The 16837-nt window shown below is 48.5% G+C and overlaps 1 protein-coding gene across 3 annotated transcripts; it reads right to left on the bottom strand.

Moving 5' to 3' along the window:
• Window positions 1-1541: 1541 nt before the first annotated feature.
• Window positions 1542-7407, bottom strand: LOC111144976 (plasminogen activator, urokinase). 3 transcript variants are annotated; one of them, XM_022499620.1, is made up of 11 exons: window positions 7287-7388; window positions 6891-6963; window positions 6346-6379; window positions 6088-6195; window positions 5584-5758; window positions 5310-5401; window positions 4920-5136; window positions 4556-4704; window positions 3843-3983; window positions 3342-3490; window positions 1542-2663 (listed from the first exon to the last, which is right to left on the bottom strand). In XM_022499620.1, the coding sequence occupies exons 2-11, from the start codon at window positions 6930-6932 to the stop codon at window positions 2487-2489; spliced, it is 1284 nt and encodes a 427-aa protein (XP_022355328.1). In that variant the 5' UTR covers window positions 6933-6963; window positions 7287-7388; the 3' UTR covers window positions 1542-2486. The 3 variants fall into 3 exon arrangements, with proteins under 3 accessions (XP_022355328.1, XP_022355329.1, XP_022355326.1); XM_022499618.1 differs by having other exon boundaries at window positions 1543-2663; window positions 6876-6963; window positions 7287-7407; XM_022499621.1 differs by lacking the exon at window positions 7287-7388 and having other exon boundaries at window positions 6352-6379; window positions 6876-6932.
• Window positions 7408-16837: the final 9430 nt, after the last annotated feature.

The following is a 16837-nucleotide window of genomic DNA, read 5'->3' as shown; positions in this document are numbered from 1 at the left end:
CGGTTCTATGAGAATTTACATAGTTTGGTAATAACAGCCATCGTGTCTTTGTCTTTACTAGCTTCCAGGATTTGTGAACTCATGCATCCTTATAACAGTCCTAGGAGGTAAATATTATTATCTCTTTTTTACAGATGGGGAAACTGGGGCACAGAGACATTACAAGTCTTTCCCAAGGCACACAGCTAGTGTCAGAACCAGGATTCTAGTCCAGACCACCTGACTCTGAAATCCATGCTCTGAACCATTGTATCACAATAAATAAGATAACATGTTAGATTATAGGGATGAAATGCAGAATACTCTGGATCCCTGCCCTCCAGGGACCCATGGTCTAGGGAACCTCTGAACAGGAAGAACTTGCACTCTCAAACTCCACTCAGGAAACTGACTATTCATGCAAAGAACACATACTGACTGTATCTTGAATTTACTTGGCCCTTCACATATTCTGGCCAGTTGTCCCCAAAGGATCTCAACCAGGAGTGCTTATCAGAACCACCTGAGGATCTTCTGTAAATTCACAAGCCCTGGCACCAGCCCTGACCTGAATCACCCACAGTCTCTATGGGTGGGGCATCAGCATGCATATATTTTTTAAAAAGGTTATCAGGTGACTTGTTAAGAAACACTGTCCAAACCCAATAACATAGCTTGGAAACTCCAGCATTTTAACATCCAGCTGTATCTCCCCATTTGCCTTCTTTCTTTTTTTTTTATTTTTTTAAGATTTTCTTTATTTACTTGACAAAGAGAGAGCGGAGCGCACAAGCAGGGGGGAGCAATAGCGGGAGAGAGAGAAGCAGACTCCCCATTGAGTAGGGAGCCCAATGAGGGATGCGGGACTCAATCCCAGGGCCCTGGAATCATGACCAGAGCCAAAGGCAAATGCTCAACGACTGAGCCGTCCAGGCACCACTTGCTGCCTGCCTTCTACACCCTAGTTCTTCAGAAACCTATGTTTGATTCAAAATGTGTGGTCACCTCCATTAGGATGATACCTAGCTTTAGATTCCGAGTCCCCTAATATTAGGGATCATAGTGACTGGTCATGAGCTCCATCAACACACTGAGGAAACTTAGTACCAGCTCCTCACACAGATGATGGGAAATTGTTTTCTGTTCCCAGAATGCCACACTCAAGCTGGGCTGGGTTTGGGATCAGCAATTTTCACTCATGCAGATATTCTCCTTGGTTGAGGTCAGCCCCAGGATTGTTATGGGCAGAGTGAAGAGAATATGGCAGGACTTATCCTAGAGGATCACTGTGTACAGCTGTACAAGATGTGCACTGTACAAAGGCATCAGGCTAAGGAGGGAATTCATGGTTGTTATGTAGCCCACACACCAGGCTGTACCTTATGTGCTATGGAGAACCTACTCTACAACTCTTCTAGCCTCTATTCCCAAAGCCCCACTAAGTACAGAGATTCAGCCCCCAAGAAACTCTAGGGTACACACTAGCAATATTATTTTCCACTTTTTATGCTCCCCAACTCCTCCCATACAAGTACCAAGAAAAAACCAAAGTCTTCAGAAAAATCACATTTTATTGACCTTTATTAAAATTACAAAAATAGATATAAATAAAAATAGTAGAATATAATTATTAAATATTCAGTGTATAGGAGTGGGCCTCACCTCACCCAGTGAGGATTGGATAAACTCAGACAAAAGGTCAGAAGGGATAACTGGCCAAGAAAGAACATCTATGTAAAAGTGAAACTGAAAATTTACTGCTGGTCACAGGCATGCCCCAGAACGATACATTCATGGGCATGATCACATGACAGACCCAAGAGGCCCTAGGAGTGGCCCAGGACCTCCCAGACAGACCCTTCTATGTGTCATCATAGTCCATTCAGTTTAGGGAAATAGACTTGCAGTCACACACAGGGACACTAGCTGTTACACTGACTGCCTGTGCACAAGGGTGCACACATATACACCCATATATAATATTTCCTGATACGTTCATGGAATGTCAGAGCCCTTCCCTCAAGTCATTATTGTCTCCACTCCCCAAGCCACTGTTCCACAATGGCCAATCTCCCTCAAGAGACCTCGGTTCTTTTTGGCTTCCTAATTGAGAAATTATTTGTTTCCCAACAGTGGGCCTCATGAATGCCTGCTGTTGGGGGTTCTGGCTCTCCTTCTACCCATGCACAGGAAATGGCATTTTTTCTCTCCAGGAGGCTTCAGTTCAGAAAAAGACAAACAACTGGTCAACAACCGTCCTGGGTCAGGGCCATCCCTCCATCCTGGCCCCGGGGACTCTGGGCACTCAGCACCCAGGCCTGTAGCTGAGGATCAAGCTTTTGGCCCCACCCCGGGGGGGGCAGCACTCGTAAAAACCATCTCTGCGAGAGCCTGTCCTTCTCAGGTTCTCCCTTATATAGAGCCGAAGCAGACGCTTCTGCTGAAAAAATGACAGCCAGCATGGGAGTGGGTGGTACCCCTCGCTTCCCTTGACTCCCTGGGGAGCCTCAGAGGGTTAGGCCATTCTGTTGCCTGGCGTGCATGTGGATCCAAGGCAGGAAGTGTGAGACCCTTGTGTAGACGCCTGGCTTGTCCTTCATGGCACAACCACTGCCCCAGCTCACAATCCCCGTCAGAGTCAGGCGGCCTTGGATAGAGCAGACCAGGGGGCCCCCGGAGTCTCCCTGTTAAGCCAAAGACACAGAAGGTGAGCCCTGGGAAAAGGGAGGAGGGAGCCATCTGATCCAATCACTCAGTCATGCCCGAGAGAGAGAGAAAAAGAATTTCTTAGAATCCCCAAGTCCTTAGTGGCTCCCCATTTCCTACCATATCAAGTTTAAAATCCTCCACTTGGCTTTCAAAGCCCTGCTATCTGCCACAACTCCATCTACACTCTCAGACCCTTTTCCTCACCATGCTGGAATATACCATGCTCAGGCTCATTTTTGTATCTTTCAACTGGAATGGTCTCCTTTCTTCCCTCTGCCTCCCCAAATTCTTCCAGTCACCTTCTCTCTAAAGCTTTCCCATTATAACCACCTCATTGGTACTAACCTCCAGCTCCCAAACACTGATCATTTACAATTCATATCATATCCTGAGCACTGAGTTGTATTATTTTCTAGTGTTTTCCTCTTTCTTATGGTCCTATTCCCTTCCCTTCTCCAGTCTGAAGTGCCTAGCACAGAGCCAGGCTCATGACAAACGTTTGGTAAATGCATAATGATTAGTTTAAGACCTGAGCTCCTAATTCTGACTTCTTGGGGCTTTGGCTGGAGAGGGACTCTCTGAAGCTGTCAGGGATAGGCCCAGGAGCCCAGGGGAGATTTGGGGATTCCAGGAAGAGAGGATGGAACTCTCACCTGGCAGGAATCTGTTTCCCACTGTGGGTCAGCGGCACACAGCATTTTGGTGGTAACTTCGGAGCCATAGTAGTGTGGCTGCTGACACTCCTGGTAGGAAACCAGCTTCACAACAGTCATTTTTAGCTGCTCTGGATAGAGATAGTCAGCTAGATGGAGGAAAAAAGGAGAAGTTTACTTTAAGATGCGTCTGTACAGCCTTCCCACAGGGACTCTCTGCCAGGGAAGGGACCAAAAAGTGTCCCTACCAGGGAAAGCCTTTATTCTTTCCCCCACAAATCTGAGCCTTACCCCATGTATACCCCCTCACGCCCCCCCATCTGTTTACCTTTATGGCCCATCACTCCCTAAACAGTGCTCCCCACTCCCTCCCTGGACTATCTACTACCTCCACAGTGCTCCCATCTCTATCTCCACAGTCCTGTCTTGATCAAGTTGAGCTCACTTCCAGGTTATAACACTCCTCCAGAACCCTCTGAGCCAGCCCCAAATGTCACTTACTGTCATTCTCTTTTCCAAAGCCAGCGATCTCACAGCTCATGCCAAAATTAGCATCTCCACGCACTGGAGGCAGGCAGATGGTTTGTATGGACCTGGATGGCTGTGCACACTGGCCCGTGTTGGAGCGGATCTTCAGCAGGGCTGGGGGAAGAGGGAAGCAGGGGAGGTCAGGGAGGAAGATCTCTACCTGGCCAGGTGGTCACCCTCGCTCCCCTCCAAATGCTGAAGGACTGGATGTCTATCCCTACATCATTTAGGGTCAGAGGCCATCCTGGAAAGTCTGCTGGCAACTTATTACTTGAGACAAGCCTCTCCTGTCCCATGCCTCAAGGGTTTTGTTCCAGCTGCTGACACGGGCCTTGGCCAGCCAGGGCTGGTCTATACAGATGTATGGGTGGCTGAGGCAGATGGACCAAATTCAGCTCAATGCTCTAAGTTCCAGATCCTGGAACAGGCAGAGGTTGTATCCAACAAAAGAAGGGGCCTCCCCACCCATGTCACATGCTTACCGGGCCATTGCCGTCTAGAGGAGGCTAAATGTTTGGAAATTCAAGGTTTCTGCAGAGGAACAGTAGGCCTCTCCCATATGTCCCTTTGCTGTATAAAGCAGGATCTCCAGTTTCCCTGCAACCTCAACCTCCCATCTGGGTCTCTTCTTGGATGCCTCTTCTTCCAACCATCATCATTATGGCAGATAAGGGCTTTCCACTCACCAATATCATTGTGGTGAGCAAGGTTGTCAGCATTGTAGTCCTCATGCAAGATGAGCTTCTCCACCTCAAACATCATCTCCCCAGGTGTCCCGGAGTTACGCTTCGACCGACCCAGGTAGACAATGTAGTCCTCCTTCTTCGGGTGATTACTGTGGGAGGGGAGACTTGTCAGATAGATCTCATGAGATCTCATCTCGTCCCCTCCCCTCAAGGTGGCCTCAGAGCATGACTTGCACCCAAGGCCATGGACTGCACGGGAGGGGCCTAAGGGGGTACAATTTAAGTGGCATCCTTTGCTGGGAAGGAGAAGGAGATGCGTTTGGGGTAAGACAAGAGGGTCAGGGAGAAGGGATGGAGGACGTACATGAAGCAGTGTGTGGCGCTGAGCACCCAGCAAGGACTGATGAGGCTGCCACCACACAGGTAGGTGATAGAGCCTCCGTGGTGCCTCCTGTAGATGGCGGCAAACCACGGCTGGTTCTCGATGGTGGTGAATTCTCCGCCAATAATCTTAAAGCGAGGCCTCAGAGCCTTCTGGCCACATTGAAACTCAGCTTTTTCTGGAGTGAGGGGATTTTTTCCTGGAGAAGAAAGAGAAGGATGTCTTGGGGAGGCAAGTAGGAGAATGTCTCTCTCTTGTCTTCTAACCTCCCAGTTTTTCAAGGCCAGGCAGGGTCCCTCCTTGACCCTCCTGTGATAGGATAAAAGGACATATGATCTTCCCTACTGTCACAAACAGGTCAGTGACACTCACCAGAAGAGCATTCTGGCACCATGCACTCCCGGACAAGCTGCTTTAGGCCAACCTGCACATAGCACCAAGGACTTCTACGGTTGTTTGGGTTCCTGGTAACACAGAAAGGTGGGGAGGGGTGTCATTCCAACCCAGAATACATCTCTTTCCCCTCCAGGGAAAAGTCAACCAGAGGCTTGCTTTCCTCAGGCTATGGACAGCACTCTGGAAACACAGGGGGTGGTAGCGAGGGATCCTGGGGGGCTGTGAGAGGGTCTTTGCTGCCACCCCTCACCTGCAGTAGTTGTGTTTGCCCAGGCCCAGCTGAAGGGCATCGGGTCTGAGGGCGTGGTACTCTTTCAGAAGAACAGTGGCAGAGTTCCAGGCCAGGCAGGGCCGGCCTATGATGTCAGTGTCGGCCTTCCCTCGGTAAGAGTGACCATTCCCCTCAAAGCAGGTTTTCGTTGTATCTAGGGAAGAATGTGAGGATGAGAGATATTAGAAAGAAGAGGAAATTCAGACAGGCATTTTAGAGATCCTGTCAGGCCTCACATGTTTTCAGGCCCAGCAGGAAATGCCAGAAAGTGTCTTCTTCCATCCCCGTCTCACATTTGTGTGCCGCCAGAGATGCATGAAAGAGGATGGGGCTGTGCTTGACTGTGTATCACACCCAGGGATGAAGACCCCCACTCCACCTCCAGCTCCTAACTCCCCGCCTGCTCTCCCACCCCACCCATCTCTCCCTGCCCCCAAATCTCTGGTGCTGCCTCCTGCCCAGTTAGAGTCAGGATCCCCATACCTATCTCGCAGTGTTCCCCTTGGAATTTCTTTGGACAGTTGCATCGATGAATGTTGGAGAAGTACTTGTAGGACACACATGTTCCTCCATTCAGACAATGGCAGTTTGCTGGGGATCACAAAGGTGGTGAGGTAAGAAAGGAGCGTGGGAGGAGGCAAGGGGGAGCCAGCCCTGCAGCAGGGTCAGGGAGGGGCTGCCCCCTGAGGCTTTTCCAAGAGGTCTGTATAGTCAGATATTATGCAATGGGTGGATACTCACATGCACTAGACACTGGGTGAAGTTCATGGCTTCCCTGGAAGAGATGGAGGGGAGGGGAAAAGTTCAGCAAAGGTCCCGCAGTCCTGGGACTCAAGGGAAAGGACAAACTGGCCCCAACCCCAAATCTCACCCTTTCCTCCGGCTCCCTCTCTCTTCACCTTGTTCATATCTAACTAGCCCTCACATGGAAGATCATAGGTTTCTAGCAGGGAGAAACGGATTGACTCAAGCACGCTTCACATACAGGGTGCAAGGAGGCGGGGGTGGGGCGGGGAACGACGTCTCTGCGGCTTCTTCCTCCCTTCCCTGAAAGTGCGAACTCTCTTAGTTCTCAGGATTCCCACTGCCACACCTGTCCTGTTTTCCCCGAGATGGTCTGGTCGCCGCCGTTGATGGAATCCAGAGGATTCCAGCTCCCTGTGCAGCCCCATCCTCCCCCCACACACACACCCGAGTGCCACCCCCGGCGCTGCTCGGGATCCTGCAAGCCCCCTCGGCCCGCTATAGGTCAAAGCGGGAAAGCCACTTACTTCGGAGTCGCTCACCACTAGGGCACAGAGGAGCAGGCACGTCAGCAGGATTCTCATGGTGGCGAGGCTGGGGCTCTAGGCAGCGCCTCTGCAAGGGAGGGAGAAAGTCAGCTTGACACAGAAGCCGAGGAGCGAGAAAGTGGGCCGGCTGGGTTAGCGCAGTTCAGGGCAGGAATCCCTAGGTCTCCTGCGGGGCGCACCGGCGGTGGCCAGGGCCCCTAGGCCTGCCGTCTCTCCCCGCTGGGGGCTCAGGGGTCCGAGCACCCACAGAGGGTGCACAGGCACCGCGAGCGGTGAGTCAGGCTTGGCCGCGGCCGAGCGGGGGCAGCCGGGGACCGCCGAGGCAGCGGGGGTTGGGGGAAGGGACGCCCGCAGGAGCAGCTCTGCGCAATTAGGGTGGCCCGCACTCACCGGTAGCTGCGGCAGGAGGGACACCGAGCAGGGACGGCGGGATGGGTTGACACTCTGACAATCCGCGAGGCTCTGGGGCTTCCAGTCGCGGCGCTGTGCTGCCGGCCGGCTGCAGGGCTCTATATCAGGACCCGCCCCAGCCTGGCCCCGCCCCAGCCCGGGATCTCCCCAATGCTTCCCTTCCCTCAGCTTCCCTGGGGACTGGCGCGACCTGGACCCGTGGGCTTCCACAGCCTTGACCGAGAGTGAGGGGCAGCGCGGTCCCCAGCGGAGGGGAAGAGCGAGGTCTGAACAGAGAGACCTAGAGGCATCTCAATTCCTCAACTCCTCTTCCCATTCACCTGGCTTGGGCCCCTCTCCAGGGCAGAGGCCTCCGAATCGCGCTACAGAGACTCCCCTCCAGCTCTGCTGACTCTTCCCAGATCCCCTAAATCAGCTCTTCTCCAGTCTTTCCACCTTTGGCCCCCAACCGCCTAAGAGTGATTCCAAACCGTGGGTATAGGGGCATAGTGTGCAGCTCCTAGAGTTAAGCCTCTTTCTCAACGTGAAAATGCACTTGACAGGGGCACCTGGCTGGCTCAATCCGGGGAGCACGGGGGACTCTTCATCTCTGGATTGTGTGTTCCAGCCCCAGGTTGGGTATAAAAGATTACTTAAAAATAAAGTCCTTGAAAAGAAAGAAAGTGCACATGACACACGCTGGCTAACTCCAGCTGACAGGGTCTTCCAATACTAGCTCCCCAAAATTCACCAACATAACCAGCGGATAAGACAAAGTTGAGTTCATTGCTCACGGAGGTAAGGGCCTTTGGTAGTGGCTGGCAGGGGCAGCGTTTAGGCAAGATGGGATTTTACTGAGAATTTGCCAGTTTGGTTTAAGGGGGGTGTTTGAAAGTGACAGCTTGATAAGGATTGGCTATGGATCATGGTATAATATTATAGGATTGTGAGAACAAGTCTAAGGGCACAAACTATTGATGCTTTTTACTGAAGTGTTGATGGATATTCCAAAAAGCTCCTATAACAAGCAATCCCTTTATTTGCCTGGCCCAGAGTGTAGGTAGTTAATAAAGACAAAATAATAGGAAAGCCTTGTTAACATAGGCAGTAAGCTGTGGAGGGGTAGGAAGTTCTGTTTTCGCATCTGAGGAGAGGAACTGGGGAACTGGAGGACAAGAATGAGATTTATTTTTCACTGTATGCCCTTTCGTGCTGTTTAAATTTTTTTGAAAGCTTACCTTTGTATCCCCCATTCCAAAAGTCTCATTATAGATCTTTAAAAAATGCATATGTATTCTAGACTTCATCCTAAAGCCTTGCTTCTAATAAGATAAAATAATTGTTTATCCAACAAGATTGGCCTCCAGGAAGACAGACCGTGTGTAAAGGACTCCACCCGCTCTTCCTGCCTGAGGGCAAGCTCACAGAGCTGCATAGACACGCACAAGCACGTATTCCTCAGACACAGTTGAAGGAGCCCAGCGGGGACTTGGAAGCTCAGTCAACCCCATCCCTTTCCCCTAGTGTTGGGAATCAGGGCTTGGGGGAGGTCACTTCTTTCTACCCAGAAGGACTGTCCCCCCCTAATGGGAGGAAAGGGGGTTGAGTCCCTGTAACTCACCAGGGCTCTAAAGCCAGGCCCAAGGCTTGGTCCCTTTTTCTGCCTAGGCCTACAGCATTTTGTTGCTTGGACCTTGGGTCTGGATCCACTTGAGAGGGCCAAGAGGATGGCAGGGAGAAAGCCATCAGAGTAGGGAAGAGGAATGCTTCTCTGCTCTGCTCCTGTCAGAGGTATCAGGATGCCAGCCTCTGCTCCAGGTAAAGTGCAAGTTAACCATCCAGCTTTCTTGAGGAAGGTGACCCATTACCCTCTGTAGAGAGTTCTTCTGTGCCCAGCTGAGCTGCCAGCATCTCAGGGAAAGGACTGAGTCAGAGGTGCTATAGGTCTCAGAGTGGGCCTCACTACTTCCTCTAAAAGCCTGAAGCATGTTTTGTTTGGATTTAGAACCCATTAATTGCAAATAAACGTGATCAAAATGTAAACAGAGATGTTGCAGCCTGAGGACTTACCCCGAAACTACTAAGTTAAGTATCAGGAAATTCCCAGCACACTGTCATGATTCATAGAGCACCCCCAGCAGCTCTCATGACTCCAGATTACTTGGCTGGAGGCTGTCATGCTCATTCTTGAGAGCAGGATGACCTCATTTCCTCCTGGACAAAGAGGCTTGGAGACCGTTATGCAGCTGACACTCTTCTTCCCCTTCCTTCCCACTACAGTCCTTCACCTGGTACCATCCAAAAAGCTTAAGTTAAGGCTCTTAACTTTCTTTCCACTCTGCCATCCTTTGGTGCTTCCTGAAATCTTCGTGTCCGTCTTTTCTTGCACAGCTGTGCTGGTCTTTCCCATTCTTTGAGGACAGGGACCACATCTTAAATATATTTGTCTCTTCCTCAGTACTGGGCACAGGCCTTGCTCACGTAGGTGCTTAATGAGGGATGGATCAACAAACAAGTGGGAACAGAGAACTTTGAGGCATCCTGTTACTTTCCCTACTCTCTTTTCCTCTTGCCATAAAAAAATAGTACTGGTATTATTTCTGTCTTGTGCTGAAAAGCACTTTGAAAAACACTTTGTGGCATAGCTGGAAACCATTATTCCCATTTTGCAATGAGGAGAACAAGGTAGAGAAAAGATACAGACTAGATGAGTCGGCAAAGCCAGCACTAAGACCCAGGTTTTCTGATCCTTGTTGCCATGCTCCATACCTCACTGCCTCCATGGAGAGGGGTACAAGAGGTGTACAAGACAGAATACTGTGAAGATGAGGGCCAGGTGATATATACAATATTCTGGCTCAGAGAACCCTCTTGCTTCTTTTGGAGACTGCCTTCCAGAATACTCCTCAGGCTGTGGGTCCCTAGTTCCTGAGAAACCCTTGGTATAGTATGATTTAATTGCTTGCCTGAGTTCCAGGAACTAACCTGGTGATCTAGGCTATCTGAAGTTTTTGTCAAGGGTAAGAGAATAAGGAACATGATTTCAGAACTTCATTCCGTTCCTGACTCACAGAGTCAAACCACCACTCTGCCTCTGTGTTTCAGGGGGCCAAGTCGGATGTGGCAACAGAGACTAATAAAGGAGCCCCCTTTCCTGAAGCTTCTCATAAAAGAACAGGGAGATGTCAGCTGTGCAAAGAGAACCAGGATGTCCAGACTTGACCCTGAGACTATGTCCAGGAAACTGGGCCCCTGAAAAGGCTATTTTCTGACCAGTGGGACCTAAAGGGAAGTTCACATCAAGTCACAGGACATATTCCTGGGTTGCTACACCAAGAGTGATCAACATGGTACTATACCAAGAGTACAGTGTCTAGTCCCAGGTCTACCACATCCAAGTTCAATAACCTTAAGCAAGACACTTAACTCTCTTGCTCTCAGTTCCCTATCTGCAAAACAAGGCAACACCCACTCTGCCTGTGCCTCACACTGCAGATTGAACGGGATCATGCTTGTGTGGGAAAGCATCCATTCATTCCTTTATTTATAAATATTTATAAATTTGTAAATTGCTTCTGGAGTGCCTGAATGGTTCCATCACTTGAGTGAAATCTAACACCTGATTTCAGTTCAGGTCATGATCTCAGGGGCCTGAGATCAAGCCCGGGTCTACGCTGGGCATGGAGTCTGTTTGAGACTCTCTCTACAACCCCCCCCCCCCCCCCCCTGCTTGCACATGCATTTTCAAATGCTCTCTCTTTCTCCCAGAGAAAAAAAAAAAAGAAGGATGAACTTTGTAAACTACAATTCCTACCCTGAGTGCCTGCCTTGCCTTCTTGACTATGGCTGTACTGGTTGAGAAGACCAGCAATTCTCTGGAGTGGATCCCAGAATTCCAGTTAAGTCGGGATGCTGTGTCCTTAGCCAATTCCCAGCAGCTGGCAAGCTGCATGTGCTGATCACTCCCCATCGCCCTGATTCCCATTACCTCCCACCCTTATCCGCTGTCTGTGGCTTGAAGCTCTACTGTTTTCCCCTCTGTACCCAGGGCAGACGGATTCCTCTGCAGTTCTGGGAAAGAGGCCCTGAATGCTGGCCACGTAGCTTCCGTGGGTCTTTTGTTCCTCCCTGCGTTTAGCTTAGCGCTCAGGGAAAAGATGCTGCTGTCACAGCAGGCACTGAAACACAATGGGGGAGGTGCTGGAACTGCTAACCCCCATCAGCCTGTGGAAAGAGTGGAAAGAGCAGGGCAGAGGAAGCCAAATACTTGCTTCCTTACTCATGGAAAACGGAGAGCCCAGGGGCTGCACCCTGAGGTTATACTCTGTCGTCAATAATGCCCTGAACAGAGAGGCTGAGTTGGTCCCTCCAGCTTCAGCCTCTGACCCCTACTCTTTCTCACCCTTCCCTGCCTCACCATCTCTGGCCCAATTCCTAGTCCCACCCAAGCCAGCTAGCTCAGATCTCTGCGCGAGTATTTTGAGCCCTGGCCAAAATTGTCTTTGTCATTAATCCAAACCCAGTTACTTCCTCAGTCAGGAACTTGTGACCTTAAAGGAGTGTTGGTCATGGGTTTCCAGACCTAGATCTTGAGTTCCTTCCAGGAACCAAAGCTAGGTCCTGGTCCTGGAAGTTCTGCTTGGGTTACCATGGGGGATGGCAATGGCTACTTACTTGGAAGCTGAAGGGAATACCCAGGAAGAAAGGATTAACAAGGCAAACTGAAAACTGGTAGGTAGGGCCAGAAAGTCAATGATGTTTAAGGAAATACTTTCAGCCAGGAGCTAGTATATTCAAAATTTTTGCACAGAAGCAAAATCACATAACATCCATAGCCCATATGATGTATAATTTCATGTGTTCATGGTTTCCGCAAGCTGGATTCTATATGCTCCTCTGTCTTTAAAGCAAGTGCGAGCATTCCCCTTTCCATTACACAGAGAGGAAAATGGAGGGCTAATGAAGGGAAGTGAATCATCTAAGTTCATTCACTGAAAACGATGAGATTCAGAATTCACGGATTTTGAAGAAACTCATGACACATTTCCACCTTCTCCTCTCCTAAGTCTGAATCCTTACTCCTCCCTTCCTGACCAGCGTCAACCTCCACCCCTAGTCTCTTCATCTTCCTACCCACCTGCAGAAGGTACTTCTTTTCTCCAAGCGGTGATTGGTAACAGTGTGATGAAGCAGCCAAGTCCTGGGGGCCAGGGGCAGGTGTGTTTCCTTTCAGAAGGTATATAGGATGAGATGTATGGAAGTCTGTGAGAGGAGGGAGCAGGGACAGAGATCGGAGCCTTTGAGATAGGTGTGTTTGCAGAATGAGCGGAAAAACAGCATGAAGGTATTCTGACCAGGAGGCTCCTCTTTACTCTGAGGGCAGTGATGGTGGGAGGTGTGACAGCAGTTCAAGAAGGGGAAAGTGGGAGGTACCGGGCTGGCTCAGTCAGAAGAGCATTTGATTCTTGATCTTGGGGCTGTGAGTTCAAGCCCCACATTGTGGGGGAGAGATTACTTAAACAAACAAAATGAATCATTAAAAAAAAAAAAGAAGAAGTGGAAGGCTGCTTCCCACAAGGGGATATTATAATCTATCCTTTGTTAAAGATAAATGATATAACTGACTTGTATTTGCTTAGCATTCATTTCTTTTTCAATCTTAACACACAACCTTTAAGGAAGCTATTATCTTCCCCATGTTGTGAATGAGAAAACGGAGACTCGCAGAGTTTAAGCAGTTTACCCAAGGGCACGCTATAGGTAAGTGGTAGACTTGGGACTTAGTCCCCTACTTGCTCGATTGCAGGAGGTAGAGAACTATCTCTGATGCAGTATCACATTCTTTTGGGAATGTGGGGATGCTTGTTCTTACACCTGGGAATCTTCCTACTTCTAACCAATGGTGCCATCCCAGGGTAGCCCCAGCTGTCCAAGTCATGTCTGTGTCGGTTCCTGCCTACTTAGGTCGAGCCAGACTTTAATAAAAATGCTCTTCCTTTTCCTTAATACAGCCAGCCACAGCTGAGGCTGGTCAGAGAAGCCATCACTGGGTCTTCTGGCTGTGCTTATAGCTATGTGGATCTCTGGGAACATCAATGGCCAGTTTTCCTTGTTTGCGACCATTATTCACCCATATTAAATGATGAGGATAGCCTAGGCTTCTTCTGTGGGGAAATGACAGTAGCATCTCTTCTAATGCATTGCATTACGTGCAGTTTACTTAGCAGGGCATTGGGCAATAGTCCTGTGCATTATCTCACTTAATCCTCAATGAGGGAGATGCAACACCATCCCACTTTATGGATAAGGAAACCAAGGCTCTGAGCAGTTACAATCACACAGCCACGCCAATACCTGGCAAGTCAAAGCTAGATTTCTGACTCCAAAGCCGGTGTTGATTATCACTATGATAGTGTTATCTCTTTACCCCTCCCCGAGGGAAAAAAACGTACCCTGTTGAATGCATGCCCAGGAATCTGTAATAATAAATATTCACTAATGTTGGATTTTCTGACCTTGTTTGATTATAAGAATCACCTGGCTTTGGAGTGCCGGGATGCCTCAATCGTTTAAGCATCTGCCTTGGGCTCAGGTCTTAATCCCAGAGTCCTGGGGATCAGGATCAAGCCCTGCATTGTTGTTGTTGTTGTCTATTGTGGGGTTCCCTGCTTAGTGGGGAGTCTACTTCTCTCTCTCCCCCTGCTCCTCCCCTCCCTGGTTCCCCCACTTGTGCGTGCCTGCTCTCTCTCTCTCTCGCTCGCTCTCTCGCTTTTTAAAATTTATTTGACAGAGACAGAGAGCTCAAGCAGGGGGAGCAGCAGAGGGAGAGGGCTCTGCAGGCTCTCTGCAGAGCAAGGAGCCAGATATGGAGCTGGATTCCAGGATCCTAGGATCATGACCTGAGCCGAAAGCAGACTGAGCTTAACAGACTGAGCCACCCAGGTGCCCCCCGCCCCATACTCACTATCTCTCTCAAATAAATTTTTTAAAACTTAAAAAGAAAAAATTACTGGGCTTGAAGATTGAAAAAATGTAGAATGTCAGGTTACTTCCTTGGAAATTCTGATTCATTAGGTCCAGGTTGGAGCCTAGGAGTCGATTCTTTTTTTTTTTTTTTTTTTTTTCTGCATTGGGTTCCCTGCTCAGTGGGAAGCCTGCTTCTCCCTCCCACTCTCCCTGCTTGTGTTCCCTCTCTCACTGTGTCTATCTCTGACAAATAAATAAATAAATGAAATCTTTTTTTAAAAAAAGGTAATGTAATAGTTCCAGTTAATGTTCTCTTGAAAATTTATAATTTGTGGATTACTGGGCAGTTTTACAGGCCAGTCCCATCAAACCACTTTAGAAGGTATCTCTAAGATGCTTTTTTTTTTTTAAAGGTTGTATTTATTTATCTCAGAGAGAGCGAGAACAGGAGCAAAGGGAGAGGGAGACTTCGAAGGAGAGGGAGACTCAGACTCCCTGCTGAGCAGGGACACTGCTTCAGGGCTCCATTCCAAGACCCAGGGATCATGATCTGAGCTGAAGGCAGATGCTCAACCAAATGAACCACATAGGCACCCCTCTAAGTTGCTTCTTCTTCTTTTTTTTTTTTTCAAATTACATTTTTTTTTATAAACATATATTTTTATCCCCAGGGGTACAGGTCTGTGAATTGCCAGGTTTACACACTTCACAGCACTCACCTTAGCACATACCCTCCCCAATGTCCATAACCCCACCCCCCTCTCCCAACCCCCCTCCCCCCAGCAGCCCTCAGCTTGTTTTGTGAGATTACGGAGTCACTTATGGTTTGTCTCCCTCCCAATCCCATCTTGTTTCATTTATTCTTCTCCTACCCCCTTAACCCCCCATGTTGCATCTCCACTCTAGGAGTCGATTCTTAATACGCATCTTAGAAGAGCCTTACCACCAAACAAGCTTGGGGAAAATGTCAGTCAGTGCTTATATAGGGAGTGTTGATTGAATTTTTTACCTGGGAAATGCCCAATTAAATCACAAACTTTCTATCTACTGGGGCTTCTACTCCAACCCTATCCTTTGAAATGAGGGCCCGTATAGAGGTGGGAAAGATCCAGGGCTGGAAGGCCAACTTTTGGGCAGAATTTCTCAGACAAGGATGAATCAAGAAGGGAATGTACACCTGAGAGTCTTGTGCAAACCCAGCCACCCTGAGGCAACTTTTCTAAAGAATCTAGTCTCAAAAATTAATTGCTTCAGCACTCTTGTACTTTGTTCTTTTTTTAGATGCTAGTGATCAGTTCATTTTTAAAATGCCAAATGGGGGATGCCTGGGTGGCTCAGTTGGTTAAGCAGCTGCCTTCGGCTCAGGTCATGATCCCGGCATCCTGGGATCGAGTCCCAAATTGGGCTCCTTGCTCGTCAGGGAGCCTGCTTCTCCCTCTGCCTCTGCCTGCCATTCTGTCTGCCTGTGCTCGCTTTCTCTCCCTCTCTCTCTCTGGCAAATAAATAAATAAAATCTTTAAAAATAAATAAATAAATAAATAAAATAAAATGCCAAATGGATGGCTAGTGGAGGGATTTTTCCATATAGAAATTAAGAGAGTCTGGGGAATGAGAGCAACCCTCAAAGTCATGGCAGTGGATGAGAATTTGGTTCCTGAGGATCTTAGGAAAATTGGGAGAAACTGGGTAGAGGGGAGAACAAAGCAGAATTGAGACTAGCTGTACTTTCTGAGGAATAATTCCTGACCTTTCCTTTAGTCATAGTTCCTGCAGGCAACCTTCTGAATGCCTCGATTTTTGTTTTTCCTCTCTGGGATTTTCTGGTTCCACCTGAGTAAAACAGGGTTTCCAGAGCACTGTCCCTTGGGACAGTGGGAGCATGGGTGGGAGAGGGTGGGAGCGTGGGAACTATCCTCAGCAACAATGGGCCCAGCAACTTGTGGGATGACCATGATGTTTGCATTTTTAGTCAAGAAGGAAGCAACAGTGACATGTGACATGAGCAGACCCTCTGCTCCATGGCATACTAACCTAAGATTTTTTCAGTCTATCCTGGCAGTCAGCTCATTCTATTTGTAAAGAAAATTCTAGGGGTACCTGGGTAGCTCAGTTGGTTAAGCGTCTGCCTTAACAACAACAACAACAAAAAAATAGTGTCTGTCTGTCTCCATTCAGGTCATGATCCCAGGGTCCTAGGATCGAGCCCTGTATCAGTCTCCCTGACAGAAGAAATAAATAATAAATAAATAAATAAATAAAATCTTAAAAAAAATTCCACCCAAAGTTCAAAAATAAAAGAATTAAGCTCAACTCAAGGTGTTAATGTCATTCAATCAACCAAAAATTACTTTTAAATACCTAAGGTGGACCTAGTGCTGGGCTGGGCCCTGAGGGTACACAGAAGAACATATGTGATCTGTACTCTGAAGAAGTTTAAAGTCTGGTAAGGAAGACAAAATGAGTGTACATGAAACAATTAAAATGCCATTAAGCAAGATGGGTACTATTTAAAAAAAAAAAAAGAAAAAAGAAAAGAACAGCGTTGGCAAGCTGTGGAGAAACCGGAACCCTTTGGCACTGTTGGT

Source organism: Enhydra lutris, unplaced genomic scaffold, assembly GCF_002288905.1.
Source record: "Enhydra lutris kenyoni isolate GAN:26980312 unplaced genomic scaffold, ASM228890v2 scaffoldscaffold12, whole genome shotgun sequence".
Taxonomy (NCBI): Eukaryota; Metazoa; Chordata; class Mammalia; order Carnivora; family Mustelidae; genus Enhydra; species Enhydra lutris.
The sequence above is the reverse complement of the archived record's forward strand: the minus strand, read 5'-3'. Positions and strand labels throughout refer to the sequence as shown.